At 41.5% G+C, this 22,594-nt stretch overlaps 1 protein-coding gene across 2 annotated transcripts in view; it reads right to left on the reverse strand.

Moving 5' to 3' along the window:
• Window positions 1–22,594, reverse strand: part of FEZ2 (fasciculation and elongation protein zeta 2) — a 62,621-nt gene that overhangs the window by 24,656 nt on the left and 15,371 nt on the right. For both annotated transcript variants that reach the window (XM_077135059.1, XM_077135058.1), the window contains exons 3-5: window positions 12,848–12,964; window positions 10,850–10,991; window positions 9,369–9,637 (exon numbers count right to left, since the gene is read on the reverse strand). In XM_077135059.1, coding sequence (XP_076991174.1) covers window positions 9,369–9,637; window positions 10,850–10,991; window positions 12,848–12,964 — 528 coding nt within the window. The remainder of the gene's footprint in view (window positions 1–9,368; window positions 9,638–10,849; window positions 10,992–12,847; window positions 12,965–22,594) is intronic.

The raw sequence follows: 22,594 nt of genomic DNA on the forward strand, positions 1-22,594 counted from the left end.
ATAGGTTCAAATCAGTTCTAAAACAATAAACAGGACATGTCCAAGGTTTTTGCCGCCCTACAATAATCTTCCGTTTTAGGGTCCTAACACTAATTTCTAGGAAATGCTCTTTGCAATAGGAAGAAAAAAAAAGGAAATATTGTCAAATACGACCAACAAATTATTGTTGATATTGCTGAAAATGTGCTCATTTTTACATTTAAGAATATGTACAGCTCAGTATTTATGCTCTTGAACACCACTATTTAGAAAACGGAAAAATAAAATATATTAAAAGCCCCCTTCTTTTAAAACTACCTTTTATCACTATGTTATAAATAAGGGCGCCCAAGCCCACAACTTTATTCTGTTTATATCTCCCCAAATCTTCAGACCAATGGCCTACATGCTGGCTCTCTTCACCTAGCGACCGGGAATCTGATACACATAAAAGCAAAGGTCTGCTGCTAAAAAAGAAAAAACAATTTTAAAAAATGGTCTGCTGCTAGGTGGGTGTCTTCTAGAAAGAGTGGCCAAGATATCACCATCTGGGGAGAAGAACAGCTCAAAATGACCTTTGGATAAAAAAGGGCAACATTTATAATAAATTTTAGACACAGTGTAGTGACATTTACAACTACACAAACTCACTTAAATGGAATTCACATTCCATTTTCTCTCCCAAATTTCTCATTTTACTCAAGTTTTAAGTCAGGGGTAGTGTTCTAGTTTGCAAGCTGCCGGAATATACCAGAAATGGAATGACATTTTAAAAAGAGGAATTTATTAAGTTGCAAGTTTACCATTCTAATGCTGTGAAAATGTTCAAATTAAGGCAAGGCAATGAAAATGTCCAAATTAAGACACCAACAAGAGGTTACCTTCACTCACGAAAGGCTGATGAAGTTCAGGGTTACTCTCTCAGCTGGAAGGGCACATGGCGACATCTGCTAGCTTTCTCTCCTCGCTTCTTGTTTCGTGAAGCTCCACCAGGGGCCTTTCCCTTCTGCATCTCCAAAGGTCTCTGGCTGTGCAGGTTCTAAAGCTTTTTCCAAAATGCTTCCCTCATAAAGGGCTCCAGTAAGCAACCCCACCTTGAATGGAGGGAGACACATCTCCATGGAAACCATCAGAAAGGTCCCACCCAGCAATACTGAAAGAGAATTAAATGATATAACTTTTCCGGGATCCACAATGGATCCAAACTGGCACAAGTGGCAAGCTGTTTCTGTAAAGGGTCAGCCAACAGACAGTTTAGGATTAGAGGACCACCTGGCCTCTGTCACAACTACTCAGCTCTGTCCTTACAGTATGAAAACAGCCGTAAGTAATATACAAATGAAAGGGCACGGCTGTATTACAACAAAACTTTCTAAAATAGGCAGAGGGCTGGATTCGGCCCTTGGGCAGTAATTTGCCTTGCCATTCCCTGGCCTAAATCATCTTAGCAAATGTTATGATTAGAAAATTCCAAATTAAAAAGTCAGGTTTGTGTTTCTTTTAAACATAATCCCCAACTTCAAGCAGATATATCAAAAAAGTTTCTTCTAGGCTTAGATCTGAGATAAATTAGGAAAATGTCAGGGTGATTGAAAAGTAACTACCTAAATAAAAATAAACTTCTCTTAAAGTCAGATGTATTAGTTAGGGTTCTCTAGAGAAACAGAATCAACAGGGAACACTTGCAAATATAAAATTTACAAAAGTGTCTCACGTGACCGCAGGAATGCAGAGTCCAAAATCCGCAGGGCAGGCTGCGAAGCCGACAACTCCGATGTATGGCCTGGATGAACTCCACAGGAGAGGCTCACCAGCCAAAGCAGGAATGGAACCTGTCTCCTCTGAGTCCTCCTTAAAAGGCTTCCCATGATTACATTTAGCATCACTAATTGCAGAAGACACTCCCCTTCGGCTGATTACAAATGGAATCAGCTGTGGATGCAGCTGACGTGCTCATGACCTAATCCTATGAAATGTTCTCATTGCAACAGACAGGCCAGCGCTTGCCCAATCAGATAAACAGGTACCACAACTTGGCCAAGTTGACATGTGTCCCTAACCATGACAGTCCACCCCTTGTCAACTTGGCACCTATATATATATCACCTTAAACCATACTTAATCTCCAAATGAAAACAAATAAGCACACATTTTTTCTTTTACCTGACAATACACAACTGTCCTGCATATAACTGGAAACACATTAAATCTCTCCAGAATAGGGTGTAAATCCTTGGGCAACATTCATTCTTAAACTTGATATCTTACAACTTAAATAGTATAACACAAACAAAACAGCATAACAGTCCTCGTTTCTGTAACTGATCACGTGGTCGAAGTTCATATTTATCACTACCTTCTTCCACTACCCATTCCATGTTCCCTTTCCCCTCAGCAAGCACTTCAGCTGGCCGTGGTTCTTTGCCTGGTGGGGTGACCCAAACCTTCATTCCTGAAGTTTCAGAGCCATTAGTAGTCCTGCCTGGATTGTGTTGTTGCAGTTTTCCATTGATTTTAATCACAGGGCATGGTAGTACTAATAGACGCCCCAGGAGATCTCCTATATTCCAAGAAAACTCTTCTTTACCTCCATTATGTAGTTGCGGTCCTACTTCCTTCTGATAGTCAGGGTCAGTTACCCCAGACAATAATGTAATCCCCTTCTTGGTGTGTTGATCCAGAGGCATAAGTAGTCCAAAGTGACCAGGTGGCAATCTTAACTTCCAGTTCAGTGGTATTGTTGTTTCTCCTGGAGGAAGCACACCCCGTTTTGGAACTAAAACCTGTAGACCAGCAGAACTCAGGGTAGCAGGGACAGGAAGCAAAAATCTTCCTAGTGGATCACTAGGAGTAATAGTGAGTGGTACTACGCCCATTTCCACCCCTTGGTTCCTGGACCCATGGATCCTGGCTATGGGAGAAACATCACCATACAGTGGACGCTGATTCAGAGCATACACAGCTTCCTGGAGAACATTACCCCAGCCTTTCAAGTTTTTGCCACCTAGTTGGCACCGTAATTGAATTTTCAAAAGGCCATTCCACCGTTCTATCAATCCAGCTGCTTCTGGATGATGGGGAACATGGTAAGAGCAGAGAATTTCATGAGCATGCACCCATTCCCGCACTTCATTTGCTGTGAAGTGTGTTCCTTGATCCGAAGCAATGCTATGTGGAATACCATGACGATGGATAAGGCATTCTGTAAGCCCACGGATAGTAGTTTTGGCAGAAGGATTGCGTGCAGGGAAAGCAAACCCATATCCAGAGTATGTGTCTATTCCAGTTAGAACAAATCACTGTCCCTTCCATGAAGGGAATGGTCCAATGTAATCAACCTGCCACCATATAGCTGGCTGGTCACCTCAGGGAATGGTGCCATATTGGGGACTGAGTGTGGGTCTCTGCTACTGGCAGATTGAGCACTCAGCAGTGGTTGTAGCCAGGTCAGCCTTGGTGAGTGGAAGTCCATGTTGGTGAGCCCATGCATAACCTCCATCCCTACCACCATGACCACTTTGTTTATGAGCCCATTGGGCAATGACAGGAGCTGCTGGGGAAAGAGGCTGACTTGTATCCACAGAACGGGTCATCTTATCCACTTGATTATTAAAATCTTCCTCTGCTGAATTCACCCTCTGGTGTGCATTCACATGGGACACAAATATCTTCATGTTTTTAGCCCACTCAGAAAGGTCTATCCACATACTTCTTCCCCAGACCTCTTTGTCACCAATTTTCCAATTATGGTCTTTTCAAGTTCCTGACCATCCAGCCAAACCATTAGTAACAGCCCATGAGTCAGTATACAAACACACCTCTGGCCAGTTTTCCTTCCAAGCAAAATGAACAACCAGGTGCACTGCTCGAAGTTCTGCCCACTGGGAGGATTTCCCCTCACCACTGTCCTTCAAGGACACCCCAGAAAGGGGTTGTAATGCTGCAGCTGTCCACTTTCGGGTGGTACATGTGTTAGATTCAGTTGTCAACTTGGCCAGGTGAACATACCTAGTTTTGTTGCTGTGGACACAAGCCAATGGTACGTGAATCTCATCTGTTGCTAATTACATCTGCAGTCGGCTAGGAGGCGTGTCTGCTGCAATGAGTGACGTTTGACTTAATTGGCTGGTGCTTAAATGAGAGAGCGCAATATAGCTCAGCCTAAACAGCTCAGCATTCCTCTTCTCAGCACTCGCAGCTCAGCCCAGGCCTTTGGAGATGCAGAAAGAAGTCACCTCGGGGAAAGCTGTTGGAACCCAGGGGCCTGGAGAGAAGACCAGCAGAGACCATCTTGTGCCTACCACATAAGAAAGAACCTCAGTGGAAAGTTAGCTGCCTTTCCTCTGAAGAACCAACAAAATAAATCCCCTTTTATTAAAAGCCAATCCATCTCTGGTGTGTTGCATTCCAGCAGCTAGCAAACTAGAACATCAGCTTTGGTCAAGATTAAATGAAAAACTATCACTGGGGTATTTTTGCATGTACACAGGACACAAAGCAGATGGGCTATTAGTTATGATATGAATTAGGTGAGTCGTGAAGACAGAGGAAGCAGCATTATCTGTGAAAGAATATATGCACAGAAAGAGTATCCATCATACAAGTTCTAGCTCTCCCACTATGGAGCAATTATGTACCCAAACCTCCCCCAAAAGCAGTAAATCAGTGTTATATGAGTCTTTCTACAGCAAAGATTCTTGTTTCTTCCCTTACCCATTGGTCACCGATTGCTAAACTTGCAAATATTTTCAGAATAAAACTTTTCCAGGTTAGAATGAAACAGTTACATATTTCTGCTGGTGGTGAGCATAACTCACTAGAACTCTCTCTCGTGGAAGTTCAATGTGATATGGTGAACAGAAAAGATATCAGAGATCCCTATCGCCTCAAGAATAGTCGAGAATAAGAAACCTTAGAGTACCCTTTAATTCAAAGACATTACTGGATTCTCAGAGAACAAGCATGTCCATTTTCATCTGCTTAAGTTTACTAAGCAGATAAGTAATAATGTCCTCACAGTTTCAGATAACTAGATGAATGTCTACATTAAAATATCTGCTGTACTTCAGCTTGTTCTTTACATTAAAATATCTGCTGTACTTCAACTTGTTCTTTGAGTCCCGTGAACTCCCCTGAAATTCAATGGCCCCTGTGAAATTTGATACAGACAAAAAAAAAAAGCAACAAAAACTGGTGCACATAACATGCATGCACACACACACACACACACACACACACACACACACAACCATCTTTAACAAAACACGAATCATTCAAATACCACAAAATCCAAGTCCTCTGGAATTTAACACATTTATAGTGAAGTTTCAACTCAACAAGCATTTATTAAGTGATATGCAAAGTGTCAGAAATTAGGGAAGCTGCCAGGGAAGTCATGTGAACGAGTCTCTGAGAAGCCTGCACTCATGCAGAGAGCACATGCAAGCCAATGAGTACCACCCAGTGTGGTGCTGTAATATTAGAAGTGCGTGCACTCACACAAAGAAATGGGCAAAAACATCTCAAGTATGATACAATGGGCAACTCACAAAAGAAGAAATACAAACAGTCAACAGATCATACTCTTGTTTGCCTATCATATCAGTATATATTCAAAAGGCTGATAATCATTATTGTTTGTGGGAGGTCTGGGGAAATGTTCATTCTCCTATACTATTATTGGATTATTTTTCTAAAGGATAACTGAAAAGCTGGTTGTTTAAAAACCCTTTAGAACTGTTTATTCTTAGATCTAGCGATTCTACCACTTCTGATGAGTAGGTAGACTTACTCACCAACAGAAGAATTATCAGAGAACATTCAACTATAGGAAAATGATAGTTTTGGTTTGATAGGAAAAATTTCAGATTTCTATGTGCTACCTAAGGGGAAATGTGTAGCTGAGTATTGGACATGAAATAGCATTTACTCAAGGTATATATGACAGTCTTGCATGCATTACTTCATTTTATCTCTTCCCAAACTCAGTGTATGTATATATTTAGTGGCACGACCAGGATTCAAACATAGGTCTTAATCCAAATCTCTTAACCAACATACTGGTCAGTCTTCCAGGTTTAGCACCTGGCAGAAAGGTCCAAGATAGAAATACAGATCAAGTTTATCATTCGTTTACATATCTATTCAACAAACATTTATTAGGCATCTAATGTTGGAACTGAGGATATGAAGAAATACCTTATCCTTAGGGAACCATAACAGAGACACATGAAAACAAAAATTGCGATATGGCTGACAGTACGAACAGAAATAGTTAAAGGATAACCGCAAGCCCAGAGGAAGGAAAGAACGGTCAATTCTGCCCTGGGGAAGAGTCATCAGAAAAGCTTCTAAGAGAGGAAGACAATGTTTGATCATGATTTTGAAATGTGAGTTTAAATTTTTTTTTAAATCCTCCAGACAGGGGAAGTGGTGAGAGGCCATTCCAAGCAAAAGGAGCGGCAGACGGATGCTCCAAGGCCGGAAACAGCATGGTCAATTCAAAGAAATGCAGACAGTCTCTCCCCACCACAGCCCCACCCTCCCAGGTTCTCCAGACCCTACACACCAGGACAAGGAAGACAGAGAGCCTTCTGCTCCCTACAGCCTCACTCCCCAGACAGCAGCCTACTGCTCCAGCCTGCCCAGGGTGGCCCATTCCCGCCAAGCCGCCTGAAACAGCTTCCCAGCAGCGTTGCACTCGACCACCTTCCCCAGTCTTCTGCTTTCTCTGTGGGATTTTTCACCACCTGAAACTACACTATCTATTGACAGGACTTTACCTGCTTATTTCCTTTCCTGCTCAAGAGGTCGCCCTCATTCAGGAGGGCGTGGGCCTCGCCTGTTCTGTTTACCACTGGATCTTGGACAGTGCCTGGCACAAAGAAGGCACGCAAACAGACATCTGCTGGATGAATGAATACTGCTTTATTTTACCCGATATGTAACAGAATATTTCAAAAACTGAAATTCAAATCCAGAAAACATTTCACTTTTATAAGACATTCAATGTTTTCTTTAATATTTAATAGTATTTCTCATGTGCCACTGAAAATTTTTTGAATGCTCTAAATAGCATCCCTGAGCCCCTTATTTTTTCACTGTAATGAAAGTTTAACTCCAAAATTAAAGCACCTACAGAGTTTAAGTCTGCTCTGTTCTCACCCAGATATTCCACTGAATTATCTTTAGACCAAAGAGAAGTTGGTAATTTATGGTTAAAGTGTTACACCAACTACAAATGGATGTTTCGTTTCAATCAATCAACTTATTCTGAGCTTAAGGAAGAAAGTCCAAGCTCTACTAATAGGACAAAATGTCTAAGGAAAAAACATGACTATTATTACTGGAAAAACAGACAGCACATGACATCTGTAAGAAAATATCAGTTCTAGTGACAGAAGGTCACCATTTTTTAGAAATTTGTAGCACTGATGATAGCTGACTTACACAGATCAGGCTTTCCCAAAAGAGCACATTACATAAAAGGTGCTGGGAAAGTATTAACTTTTGGGATCTGTTTGTCCAAATGGCCATTTCATTTTAGGGTCTTTGAGTGACCTAACACTATTTCTAGAATTACAGGTTTCAGGCTGCTTGTATCGCAGGTAAGGTGGCACATCTCCAGCATTTTAGACTTAAGGAAAAATAGAGAACTAGACCATGAGGGCAGCAGTGGCACCACTGATCTAATCACAGATGCTGAGACAAAGAGATCAGGACTGTAGAAGCAATTCCAGAAGTCCAGACATTGTGAAAAAATTTACTATCACTATGAATCTATTTTAGACAAAAAAATGAAGGTTGATATAAGTCCTAATTTTGCCTTGCCAAATCCAATTCTCAATATAAATGCCATGTAATATTATACAATGGATTCACCACACTAATCCTTTTTATATGGGAATTACAAAAAGCCTTTAAATCACTCTAAAGATAAATTTATTTTCTGCTGCCACGTCTTAGCACCAATAAATGGAAGGCTTACATGTAATCTCTAAAGGCAAATATCCAAAAATTATCAACCACAGTACAGCTTTTTAAGAAAGCACTGTATTTACTCACACTTGTATATAATAGGGCAATTTAATTAAAGGGTGCAATTTTTAAATATGAGGTATGATGCAAATATAAAATACCGCTGCTGATATTTTAAGCAAAGTTTCTGGGATTGTACTAGTTTTTTTTTCCTTAATCAATACTGCCATTTCTCAAAAATACTTTGGTACTGTATCTAAGAATTTTTTCAAAGTCAGTTTATACACTATGTTCTTTCTAGCTATGTACAAATGGGATTCCACTAAGAGAGTGTCAATTTACTCACAGGTCAATAACAGTAAATGAGTGTGTTAACTGTTAAGATTCTTTTTGTTTGATGAGTGCATAAATGGCCCAGCAGCCCAAGATCTGAATTTTCTTTCTCGGATTCCATCAGAGCATGGTTCAGGAAATCTCTGGTAAGTATTCTTTAGAAAAAATAAATCAAGATTTAATCAATGTCAGGATTTATATTATTACAAAAAAATGGCCAATTTATGGTAATTTGTATTACATGTTTTCAATATCATGAATCTGAAAAGGCATGGAAACGAATCCCTTTCCCTGACCATCATCAATTTGGCAATAATCAAGGCCTCAACTGGTCAAAGAAAGCTGCATGGCCATAAGATCAATAAGGACATGCATCTCTTATACACAATTACTAATGCTTATGATGAAGTTTGGTCGAGTGAAATGAACAGGATCACTTAAGAAAAATGAGAAAGCAGAAAATAAAAAACTTTATATGAAGGGTCAAAGATCCAAAGACTCTAAACTTGTTTCCAGCAGCCAGTAATATTTCAGTCTGCCAAACTTGAGGTCAAATGGCTAATGGCACATCACCGGCTCAACATCCCCACATTCTAACCTCACTGATAAATCGGGAGGAACCTGGCTACAAATCAACCAGTGCCTTTGGGCTCAACACAGTTCTACTATTTCTAAGTACATCCCTTTTTAATTTGTTACTATGGATAAGCAAAAAGAAGAAAATGAAGCCGTCCTTAAGCCTACTGGTGGGAGATAAATAACCACTATTAACATTTTAATATATGAAAATGGTCACTTGCTAAAGCTACTTCTCTTTAAGATGTTCTTCTCTCCCTCCCTCTTCCTTCTACTTTGCTCCCTTAACTATGTTATTCAGAGATGCTTTATAACCCTCATCAAGAAAACATGATTCTAAAGCAACTGAGCATGGGGTACTCCTGGACAGGATCTGCTCGGTGCTGCAGTGAGGACAGCACCGCTCCCAGTGTACGACCTGCCAGACACAGCGCAGGGTTGGGTGCCAAGAGCACCCCAGAACCCGTGCCCGGTTGCAGGGCCCCCTGCAAAGCACCACTTACTGTGCCAGGAATATGACTTCTCTCGGTCTTGCCATTCTGAGAGCTGCCATTTTTGAGCTTCTTTTTCTTTTTGGCTGCTTCTTTGTGCTCTTTCTGTTTGTTTTGCACTTCGATCAGAACAGAAATAAAGCTATTTTTCACTTCCTTTTCAAACTCGAGTTCATCTCGCAGGGCCAACTGCTGTACCAGCTCTTCAGAGTAATCCTTAATAGTGGTCTCAATTTCTTCCAGGAGTTCATTTAATTCAGACACTGAGAGCCTTTTTACTCCTGTGACCAAAAACAAAAGACACGAGACACTAAGACAAAAATGTTTCAAGAGAAGACAACAGGGTGTTTTATGCCAAAGAACAAAAATCCTATTCTAAGCAATTAAATTCACTGTTTGTGATCTCAGAATCCTGAAGCCTCTGGTGGGCAGGTCTGAGCAGAGGCAGGTGGGAAAAGTCACTTCTCAAATGGCTAAGAAGTATAACAGAATTTTCTACTTGTCTAAATCAATCATTCCATGAATAGTACTCCAGTCAAGACTGGAAAAGCTTGTACAAGGAAAAGAACAAACACAAAAGCAGAGGGAAAGTACACAAACTACTTGCTGACAAGTAACTGCAAGCAGTTTAGCAGGGTTCTGGCACACGCGTGAAGGGAGAGGAAACTGAAAACATAATCACGTGAGCCCATTGTGTGAATTCTGTTCAAGACCGGGAAGAGGAAAGGGAAAAATAGTGCCCATAACTGCATTCCAGCTTTCTCTCAGCACCTGCCCTCACGTGAGATTCAACGATGCTGAGGCCACAGCTAGGGCGATAGGGTCAAATCAGACCTCCGAAGGGATTCAGCCTATCCAGAGACCTTCCAGACGTTGGAAGGAAGCCACACAAATCAAAGTGGCTTTAGAACAACCCAAAGGGATGTGGGCAAGTCAACTTCAGAGCTCTGGTCATACCATGAAGACAAAACTAGGTGACAGCATGAGCTGAAAGATAAGGGCCCACTACTGTGCATTCAAGGAGGAGGCCAGCCACACGGCGGTGATGAGATGACACTCCGCAGGCAGCCTCAGGGTCATCAAGGGATGGTTCTAATTATTCGGAAATTTTTCATGATAATCAATAATAGAGTTTTTATAGTCCATTATTCTCATGTACAGCAAAGAGAGCCATGGTTCCCAAAAGTCTTCACCGGGACGCAGAAGACAAGTCTTTGTACAGACAGGAATTAACAGATTAGATTCACCCACTCAATATTTCCAACAAATAACTACTGAGTAATCTACATCATACATCATGGTAGGCAATGCGGTTTGGAGGTGACGGTGACATAGTCCCTGAGCAACAACAAAATATGCTCAGGCGCATTACTGAAAGGCTGGGGGACAGCGCATAACAGTGGTGTGAATCAAAGCTCTCTGGGGACAGTCTGACAATATGCTAGATATTTATAAAAAGCCCAAAGAGCACTGATTTAAGTAGGGTTTCTTACTTTCTTCATAACTGCTTGTACTAGATCTTTTAAGGGTTTGAATTTCCTGGGAAAGCATGGAAAGCCGATCTGACTGTATGGGGGTTTCATCATCTTCTAGGTCCGGCGATTCTTGCATCATTTCTTCAATTTCTTCAATAACCTTCCAAGACAGACATACACTGTTAATCAAATATAGAGGGAAAAGGAACTATCTGTAACATGGCATTCAACCAGAGTAAGAATTGCACTAAATTTTCCATTAACCAACAATGTATAAAGTAGGTGTTCTGAATAATCAAAATCTTGATTGTAAGCATGGTTGATCAATTTTCAAAAAAATTTCTAATATACTAAACACAGAATTAAATAAAAGACAATTAAATGTGTCCACCATGATTCAGCAGACCTGACCAGATCTTGCAATGTCCAAGAAATGGTACTACAAACACACATAATTTACTTCAGTCCTTTCAGAACCAGATAATAAAGTTATGGTTAAAAGGACGCACATAAGAAAAAGTTTACCATATACCACATGCAAATGCTCAGTCTAAAGCTATTTAATCAAAATGACATAAAATTTGAAAAATACAACAGTATAAAAATGTACACACAAAGCAAGAAATTACCTCTATGACTGCAAAATTTTCCTTTAACAGCAGAAAAAGAATATCATATATTAATTCAATGAAAGATACAATATAAGAAAATTACCTAAAATGCAGAAGCTTAAAGAGAAAAAAAGCTGTACAAAACCAGAAAAATCTCAGAAATATATCTTCCATTTAAACAATGAAACCTACTATCATATGCACTGCTGTTCAAATCCTACAACAGTACCTTGTCCTGGTAAGCCAGAGAAAGGACTCAAAGGTTAGAAAATAGAGCCAAAGAGTTAGGGGAAATAAAATCAAACTTACTAAAGAAAATACAATTAAGAAAGCAATAAAATATCATGAATATATGTAACATGCTTTATGAATCACCAAGCTTAACGGTTAACACTTGTATTGAAGGGGGAATAAATCTGAGGCAGGCGGGATATGTTAATTGGCAGGAGGCACCATTAAACAGCTCAACGAGGCACAGTGAAGGAGGAAGCAGGCAGAAGCTGTAGCTCCAAGTCTTAAAAACAAAGAGAGTTTATGGTAATCAGATTACTGAAGGGACAGTGAATTCTCAGGGTCCCTCTCTTTCCCTGGAATCTGTTACTATCTCTCAAAACCGTCGTCTATTCTGGCATCACCGTGCTTTCTGCACCCCAGTCTTTCCAGGCCTAGAACAACCCAACCACGGACACGACTTCAGGAGCATCAAGAAAACGACACAGCTCTAAGGTGTTCCTCACTCCTCCCAACCGCACCAGAACATCTCCTTCTGACCTGTTTTCCAGCCTAAACAAAAGGTGGGAGAGTTCAGTTTGAGCAGCCATAGAACATTTTACTTCAGAAAGAAGTTCTTGCATCCCATGTTGACAACACAACACAGGCGGAAGGAGTATTCAGAAAATGAGAAAGCTGATTCAACTGGTTAAAATAAATGCAGAGTTGACGTTACTACAGTATCCCACAGGATTAACGCTCACTTCTTTCTAGGGTACGCGATATGCACTTCTAAACACATCGTAAGGATTTTTACCCAGGGTTTTACAGTAACTAATTTCTACATGGATACATTATAGGTTACCCACATTTGGCTAAATCTAGGAAAGCAGAAAATGTACAATATTTTTACCTGATTTGGGTTTAAGCAACAAGCCTCTCTTTGTAACTTTACTATACTACTCAGTGATGCCTATATGGGGAAGTCTTCCCAACAAACATAATCCACCTGCATCAGACTGCACACACTTTCTTTTTTTCTCAGTGGAAGTGTAACCTGTTAAGCCTATATGACTGTGAAACGCAAGAAAAATTCAATAAAAGCCATAAACCGATGACTTATTGCCACAGTAAGAAGTCATTTTCCCAGCTCTAAAGCCCCTTTCCCTTCTGTTGAGGACCGTCTCCGTTATACCTGGTCTGCAGTGCAGAGGGGCTCGTGGCTGACGCAGGAGACAATAATGGAGTGCATATCCAGCTGTTCTCTCAGGTCCTCGTCGTCTGACGTATCGAACAGCAAACTGTCACTTATCTGAAAACAAAATGACAGGCCGTTAAAAGCAGGACATTCTGATCAAAACAGAATCAAAATCTCTAGGAAAATCAGACTACAGAGAAAACCATCTGCTGAGAGCTTTCCCTCCAAAGGAGGGAATTATTGCAATCACTGTACCAGGCAGTGTGTGAGGTGCCTACATGCTCCATCTCACATAGAAAAGAGGGGAATATGGAATAAATATGAAATTTGCTAAGAAGCTGCATAATCCCCTATTGCCCAATAAAAACATATATTTAGCTGCTGTTTCCATGCGGAAAAAGAGTGATAAAAAAGCTGAGTGGTAAGTAGGAAAAAACACAGTATTCATTAAAAAGTTGTGAGATAGGAAATTACAGTATATTGGGGAAGGAGGAACAAGGCTGGTTTAGCAACAAATACTATTTAGTTAATAGCCTAAATAGTAGGATCAGTTTACATTAAAATTCCACAGAAAAAAATACAGCTGGTTACTTACAAACTAACTTCTAATATTCAGAGTAAAAGCCAAGTAATCAATTCCCTGGCAAACAGAAAATAGCCATGAGGGTTCTCAACCCTTCTAATGAACATCTCTCCTTCTAAGAATGAGTATCTCCGTGTTCCAAAAACATCCTTATACCTTGCCGTGCTGGAGACCTTCCACCTGTCTTGCCACCTGCCCTGTGCCCCCAGGAAGCTGGTCTTTAGGAACTAATCTGGGGATGTCCTTAACTTCTGGCTTCTAGGTGGGTTGAGCTCCAGTGAGAGGCACACTCAGGAGACGAAGAAGGGAGGGGAGGGCTGGCTGTTTAATCCACCCTCTTCCTTTCTGCCAAAGGAAGAGAGCAAACCTCTCCCCTCAGTTTCTCTATCCAGGTCCTGGGAGCCTCTCCCTCCACCTGCCCTTAGAGGCCCAGGATGGGAAGGGTGCAGCTTGCCATAGCCAGCCCTGGAGCACTACACCACACCTAGCCGGTTTCTCTTAAACCTGCCCAACCCACAGAAACAGACTCTTTATTAAAAGTCTCCTAAACTGCCCCATTTGAGTCTGATATCTCCTTGCTGTTGGATCCTAGCTAATAGTCCAGCCATTCCTAGATTAACAACACTGCTGATACTTCTAATGGGCAAAAGGGAAAAAAATCAATAACTCTGATCACAAGAAGTAGAAGTTTCAGAACTACTGAGCCATATATTTCATTCAGACTAGAGAAATAAGAAGGAAAGGGATGAAAGAGTCATTCCCCCCCCCTCTCACTACACACACACACACATATATATATATAACACACACACTCACACACTCTCCACTCTAAGGGACATGAATCTCTAAATCAGTGTTCTCCTACTTATAAGCACATAAGAGCTAGTTTCTATTTTTATGTCCTTAAATAAAATAGATTTAAAAATGACCAGAAATAGTAAGAATGTATTTTATTGCCTAAACTGCAGAGGTTTTTCAAATCCAATAATACAGAGCAGAAGCCAGACATAAACCAATTATAATTGCTCAAAATGCAATAACCGGGCAGTACAACACTGGCTCAGTGGCAAGAATACTCGCCAGCCAAGCTAGAGAGCCAGGTTTGATTCCCAGAGCCTGCCCATGCAAAAAAAAAAAAAAAAAGTGCAGTAACCAGAAAAGACAATTCATTCATTCATTTAGCAAATGTTTGCTGAGCTAAGTGCCTGCCGAGCGCATGTGTAGGTGCCAGGGCAGTGACAGGAAGACACCACCGCTCCATGTTCCTCCTTGCAAAGCTCTTAGTCACATGGGGCAACCCAACTACAACCCTGGCAGTACCAGGCTCAGAAAGAGGAGCATGCCACCCAGCAGGGCGGGAGGGAAGGAAGGAGCCACCATGGCAGAATGGGGGAGTGTCTCCTGGTTCATGGTGAATGGAAGGATGAGTAGGCGCCAGCCAGAGGCAGGGTGGAGACATTCTCGCAGAGCATGTGGCACTCAGAGATGCCCAATGGAAGAAGGGGAAGAAAAGACAAAAGTAAGAAGAAAATACGGCACATTCACATGGCAGGATAAATTCTTTGATGGATGGGGAGAGAAGGTGGTGTACACTGGGAAGCAACCACAGGAGAACAGAGAAATAACATTCAGAAAAGAAAAAAGAAAAAAAAATGGAAGGTGTTATCTTCTAAGCCAAAAGAAAATAAGGAGAAAGTAGTCAATAAATTTCAAATGCTAAATGTAAATCAAACAACTTTAAAACTATGGCAATTTTGTCTAAAGCAATTGGAACGGAACAGCAAAGGTGAAATACAGTGGGTCAAAGACTGAAGAGGAGGTGTGAAAGCTGTCAAAAAAGGTGGCTATGAAGGAGAAAGGAGGGCTGGGTTGATGGCTGATGGGACCAGAAGTATGCAGAATTGAAGGAGGGGCCATGAAGAGAGGAGAGATGCTGGAGTTTGCTTCAATAATGATGAAGGGAAATGTTAGTGGTGAGAGAAAAGCTGAAGATAAAGGAGGAAAAGAGGGGTTAAGGGGTGCGATGAAATCCTCCTACATAGCAGGATAAGAAAGACCGAGCAGAGGTGCAGTTCACTACATGAGGGTGGTTTATGCCTTTCTGTCTTTTCAGTGAAGGACGGGAGACGGGCCCCTGAGTGAAAGGGTGAAGGTTTTAAGAGAACAGAGAAGGACCGAAATAACCACTCTAAAGAGAAATGGCCAAGGGAATGCAGAGGAAATACGTGGCAGCGTGAAGAGCCAAGCTGAGAACGCAGACCACGGACCTGTAGTGGCACCGACCCACGGAACTGCACGATTTTCCCAACAGGTAAACTCCAGTAGCCTGGGGTGGGAGCAACAAAGGAAAATAACTGGAAGGATCCAGGGCTGGGATGTGGCTGGGCAGTTGATAGAAAAGGACAGTGGTAAAGAAAAGGATAACTGAAAATAATATATAAGGTGATGGATTATGATGTCAGGCCAAAGAAAAAAGAAAAATGCCAAGAGAAAAGGCCTCATAAAGGCAGAAAGATTGACTTCTGGTTAAAATGTGGTTGGGAATACATGAGTTTGGCTTCATTCCTTCCTACAATTCCATTAACATGAGTTAAGGAATAAAAAAAAAACAGTATAAATCCTCCAAGACAAAAAGAGTAAGTGCACAGACAGAAGAAAGGTGTGGCCAATACTCCAGAAACTGGAAAGCAGACATTTGGATGGTAACTGCTCTAGCCAAAATCTCAGCCTGACAGGGGATGCCAACAAAAAGGAAGCAGAAACTCACCAAAAAAAAAAAAAAAAGACGCCAAAACAACACACAAAAATGAAAAAGGTGCCATCAGTTGACCCTAGCGAGGCTGTACTCAGGAGAATCAGGGGGCTGCTTGATGGTCTGTAATAAGGAGAAATGAGCCCCACGCATTCCCGATTCACATGACAGTCGTCTCCCCGCCACCCAGCAGAAGCCAGGGTTATTTTTTAGAATGGCTGGACTTGGGCTCATGCGGGCACCCAGGGCATGGGAGAAGGGGGGTAGGCGGGATGGAAGGGACAGGAAAAGGGAGAGGAAACACTATACAGAAAACCAAGTATAAAGTAAAACTGCAAAACGAACCACAAGATCAACTCCTTTTCTCTCCCTCAGCTTCCAGAATACTGACAGAGGTTGAGTTTCTGTCACCAAACAGGAAGCCGGAGGAAACTTCCGTGGAAACTGACCCAAGAGAACAGACCTACAGATGCTGTCACTTGGGGAGGTCCCACAATGAAACTAACCCAGCAATGAAACTGAACCTAACACTGCACAGTGGCCCACACTCACAGACCTTCCCGCCAGCCTTTTCAATCACAAACACAAATGCATAACCAAGAACCTCCAGACATTTGAGAAAACTCTTCAACATAAAAGACAGAGATCAACAGAAAAAATAACTCCAAGGAAACATGGATAATTAGAGCAGAAGAAATTTCAAGAGTATACAATTAATATTCAAACGAAAATTTTAAAAAATATTGTATTTACTTTAACTTGTGTGTGAGACAAGCAAAAAATGTTTATTTGGTACAAAATTTATATTTTGACTAGTGCATTTCCTAATATAACTTACAGGTATACAGCAGGTATACCTGTAACTGCCCAGCCACATCCCAGCCCTGGATCCTTCCAGTTATTTTCCTTTGTTGCTCCCACCCCAGGCTACTGGAGTTTACCTGTTGGGAAAATCGTGCAGTTCCGTGGGTCGGTGCCACTACAGGTCCGTGGTCTGCATTCTCAGCTTGGCTCTTCATGCTGCCACGTATTTCCTCTGCATACTGTGGATAGCTTAATCAAACACCATAGTACCGAGAATCTTATGTAGGGCATGAGATTTTGTAGGTTTGTCCAGAATGATGCCCAGATAAATCCCAGACTGATTTGAACAGGAGAAATGGTGAGAAAGAGGAAAAATTCAACTTCCCCAAGTGGAGAATTCTTGATATTCTCACAAGCAGCGGGGACAGCCAAAGCAATAGGCCAAGCCTCCAATCTTGAGGTTTGTTCATACGAAACTTAACCCCACAAAGGACAGGCTAAGCCTACTTAAAATTAGGCCTAAGAGTCACCCACAAGAGAACCTCTTCTGTTGCTCAGATGTGGCCTCTCTCTCTCTAGGCCAACACAGGAAGCAAACTCACCACCCTCCCCGTGTCTACGTGGGACATGACTTCCAGGGGTGTGGACCTTCCTGGCAACGTGGGACAGAAATTCTAGAATGAGCTGGGACTCAGCATCAAGGGATGGAGAAAACCTTCTCAACCAAAAGGGCAAAGAGCAAAATGAGACAAAATAAAAGTGTCAGTGGCTGAGAGGTTCCAAACAGAGTGGAGAGGTTATCCTGGAGGTTATTCTTATGCATTAAGTAGATATCACCTTTTTAGTTAAGATGTAATGGAGAGGCTGGAGGGAACTGCCTGAAAATGTGGAGCTGTGCTCCGGTGGCCATGTTTCTTGATGATGATTGTATAATGATACAGCTTTCACAGTGTGACTGTGTGATTGTGAAAACCTGGTGTCTGATGCTCCTGTTATCTACCTTATTGACAGACAAGTAAAACATATAGATTAAAAATAAATAAATAATGGGGGAACAAATGTGAAAATAAATTTAGTAGATTGAAATTCTCGTGATCGGTGAAGGGGGGGGTAAGAGGCATGGTATGGACCAATTTTTTCTGTTTTCTTTTTATTGCTTTTTCTGAATTGATGCAGATGTTCTAAGAAATGATCATGATGATGAATATACAACTATGTGATGGTAGTGTGAGTTATTGATTATATAACAAGAACAGAATGATCATATGATAAGAATGTTCGTGTTTATATGTGGTTATGTATCATAAATAAAAAATAAATAAATTCAAAAAGAAAAAATATATTGTATCTAAGAAGTATGATCAGGAGATCATAAAAAATAAGTTTCAGTGAACAAGAAAGAATTTTTTGTTATATAAAAATATAACAGGAGGAGAGGGGGCAAAGATGGCGGCTTAGTAAGGTGCACGCATTTCAGTTTCTTCTCCAGAGCAACTACTAAATAACCAGAAACAGTATAGAACAGCTCCCGAAGTCACAACAGAGACCGGACACACAGCGTACCCTAGTCTGGACCAGCTGGACCGGCTGCGAGATTCCGCAACAGTGAGTTTCCCGAGCCGCGCACACTTCACCAAACTGCGGCGGCGGGTGGCCGGCGCCCCTCCCTCACAGGCGGCTTCACGGACCGGCTGCGAGTCTCCGGACGGGCTGTGAGTCTCGGAGCAGCGAGTTCCCCAAGCCGCGGTGGCCGGTGGCCGGCGCCCCTCCCCCACAGGCGGCTTCACGGACCGGCTGCGAGTCTCGGAGCAGCGAGTTCCGCAAGCCGCGGTGGCCGGTGGCCGGCGCCCCTCCCTCACAGGCGGCTTCACGGACTGGCTGCGAGTCTCCGGACGGGCTGTGAGTCTCGGAGCAGCGAGTTCCCCAAGCCGCGGTGGCCGGTGGCCGGTGCCCCTCCCCCACAGACGGCTTCCCGGACCGGCTGCGAGTCTCGGACCAGCGAGTTCCCCAAGCCGCAGCAGCCGGCGACCGGTGCCCCTCCCTCACGGGCGGCTTCCCGGAGGGAAAGGAAAAGAGTCTCCAACAGTGGCAGGGACTGGGTCCAACCAAACACCAATAGAGGCATTAACACACAAATTCTGACTGCTAGAAGTGGGCCCCCAGCTCAGGAGGAACTGATCAAGGCGGAAGTGGCCTATTGGGCTGACTGAAAGGGAGGAAAGGGGACGAAGCGGAGCCTTCTGTGGCTGTTTCTGCGGAGGCTTGGTTCCATCGGGACTCGGCGCCGGGATTGCACAGGCTGCAACTGCCCCGGGTGCGGGAACAGGCTGCTTTCAGGGCTGTCTACGACCTGAACCTTCCCTGCGGGAGGGGTGAAACGCAACTCAGGCAGAATCCCTCTCTCAAGGAATTCAGATCCCAGGGCTTGGCAATTTGAAGCCATTGAAACCAGCCTACAACCTTTCCTCTGTCTCCAACACGCCCCCAGCAGGGAGAGTCTTCCAAAGTTAAAGGAGCCACAACATCTTTTGCTGGTGGGACCCGCAGACAGACAAGCCCCACATACTGGGCAGGATAAGAAAGCAATCTCCAGAATAAACTAATAAAGGTAATTAAATGTCCAGACGCCAGCAAAAAAATAACAAATCACACCAGGAAAATTGAAGATATGGCCCAGTCAAAGCAACAAACCAATAGTTCAAATGAGATACAGGAGCTGAGACAACTAATGCTGAATATACGAACAGAAATGGAAAATCTCTTCAAAAACCAAATCAATAAATTGAGGGAGGACATGAAGAAGGCAAGGAATGAACAAAAAGAAGAAATGGAAAGTCTGAAAAAACAAATCACAGAACTTATGGGAATGAAAGATACAGTAGAAGAGATGAAAAAAAACAATGGAAACCTACAATGGTAGATTTCAAGAGACAGAGGTTAGAATTAGTGAATTGGAGGATGGAACATCTGAAATACAAAAAAGAAACAGAAACTATAGGGAAAAGAATGGAAAAATTTGAGCAGGGGCTCAGGGAATTGAATGATAATATGAAGCGCACAAATATACGTGTTGTAGGTGTCCCAGAAGGAGAAGAGAAGGGAAAAGGAGGAGAAAAACTAATGGAAGAAATTATCACTGAAAATTTCCCAACTCTTATGAAAGACCTAAAATTACAGATCCAAGAAGTGCAGCGCACCCCAAAGAGAATAGATCCAAATAGGCATTCTCCAAGACACTTACTAGTTAGAATGTCAGATATCAAAGAGAAGGAGAGGCTCTTGAAAGCAGCAAGAGAAAAACAATCCATCACATACAAGGGAAACCCAATAAGACTTGGTGTAGATTTCTCAGCAGAAACCATGGAGGCAAGAAGACAGTGGGATGATATATTTAAATTACTAAAAGAGAAAAACTGCCAACCAACACTTCTATATCCAGCAAAATTGTCCTTCAAAAATGAGGGAGAAATGAAAACATTTTCAGACAAAAAGTCACCGAGAGAATTTGTAACCAAGAGACCAGCTCTGCAAGAAATACTAAAGGGAGCACTAGAGACAGATATGAAAAGACAGAAGAGAGAGGTGTGGAGAAGAGTGTAGAAGGAAGGAAAATCAGATATGATATATATAATACAAAAGGCAAAATGGTAGAGGAAAGTATTACCCAAACAGTAATAACACTAAATGTTAATGGACTGAATTCCCCAATCAAAAGACATAGACTGGCAGAATGGATTAAAAAACAGGATCCTTCTATATGCTGTCTACAGGAAACACATCTTAGACCCAAAGATAAACATAGGTTGAAAGTGAAAGGTTGGGAAAAGATATTTCATGCAAATAACAACCAGAAAAGAGCAGGAGTAGCTATACTAATATCCAACAAATTAGACTTCAAATGTAAAACAGTTAGAAGAGACAAAGAAGGATACTATCTACTAATAAAAGGAACAATTCAACAAGAAGACATAATAATCATAAATATTTATGCACCGAATCAGAATGCCCCAAAATACGTGAGGAATACACTGCAATTACTGAAAAGGGAAATAGACACATCTACCATAATAGTTGGAGACTTCAATTCGCCACTCTCATCAATGGACAGAACATCTAGACAGAGGATCAATAAAGAAACAGAGAATTTGAATATTACAATAAATGAGCTAGACTTAACAGACATTTATAGGATATTACACCCCACAACAGCAGGATACACCTTTTTCTCAAGTGCTCATGGATCATTCTCAAAGATAGACCATATGTTGGGTCACAAAGCAAGTCTCAACAAATTTAAAAAGATTGAAATCATACACAACACTTTCTCAGATCATAAAGGAATGAAGTTGGAAATCAATAATAGGCAGAGTGCCAGAAAATTCACAAATACGTGGAGGCTCAACAACACACTCTTAAACAACCAGTGGGTTAAGGAAGAAATTACAAGAGAAATTAGTAAATATCTCGAGGCGAATGAAAATGAAAACACAACATATCAAAACCTATGGGACGCAGCAAAGGCAGTGCTAAGAGGGAAATTTATTGCCCTAAATGCCTATATCAGAAAAGAAGAAAAGGCAAAAATTCGGGAATTAACTGTCCACTTGGAAGAACTGGAGAAAGAACAGCAAACTAACCCCAAAGCAAGCAAAAGGAAAGAAATAACAAAGATTAGAGCAGAAATAAATGAAATTGAGAACATGAAAACAAAAGAGAAAATCAGTAAGACCAGAAGTTGGTTCTATGAGAAAATCAACAAGATTGATGGGCCCTTAGCAAGATTGACAAAAAGAAGAAGAGAGAGGACGCAAATAAATAAGATCAGAAATGGAAGAGGAGACATAACCACTGACCTCACAGAAATAAAGGAGGTAATAACAGGATACTATGAACAACTTTACGCTAATAAATACAACAATGTAGATGAAATGGACAAGTTCCTAGAAAGGCATGAACAACCAACTTTGACTCAAGAAGAAATAGATGACCTCAACAAACCAATCAGAAGTGAAGACATTGAATCAGTCATTCAAAAGCTTCCCAAAAAGAAAAGTCCAGGACCAGACAGCTTCACATGTGAATTCTACCAAACATTCCAGAAAGAATTAGTAAGAATTAGTTTGTGCTCAAACTCTTCAAAAAAATCGAAGTGGAGGGAAAGCTACCTAATTCATTCTATGAAGCCAACATCACCCTCGTACCAAAACCAGGCAAAGATATTACAAAAAAAGAAAACTACAGACCAATCTCTCTAATAAATATAGATGCAAAAATCCTCAACAAACTTCTAGCAAATCGAATCCAGCAACACATTAAAAGAATTATATATCATGACCAAGTAGGATTCATCCCAGGTATGCAAGGATGGTTCAACATAAGAAAATCAATTAATGTAATACACCATATCAACAAATCAAAGCAGAAAAATCACATGATCATCTCAATTGATGCAGAGAAGGCATTTGACAAGATTCAACATCCTTTCCTGTTGAAAACACTTCAAAGGATAGGAATACAAGGGAACTTCCTTAAAATGATAGAGGGAATATATGAAAAACCCACAGCTATATCATCCTCAATGGGGAAAAATTGAAAACTTTCCCCC

Source organism: Tamandua tetradactyla, chromosome 17 (genome assembly GCF_023851605.1).
Source record: "Tamandua tetradactyla isolate mTamTet1 chromosome 17, mTamTet1.pri, whole genome shotgun sequence".
NCBI classification, from domain to species: domain Eukaryota; kingdom Metazoa; phylum Chordata; class Mammalia; order Pilosa; family Myrmecophagidae; genus Tamandua; species Tamandua tetradactyla.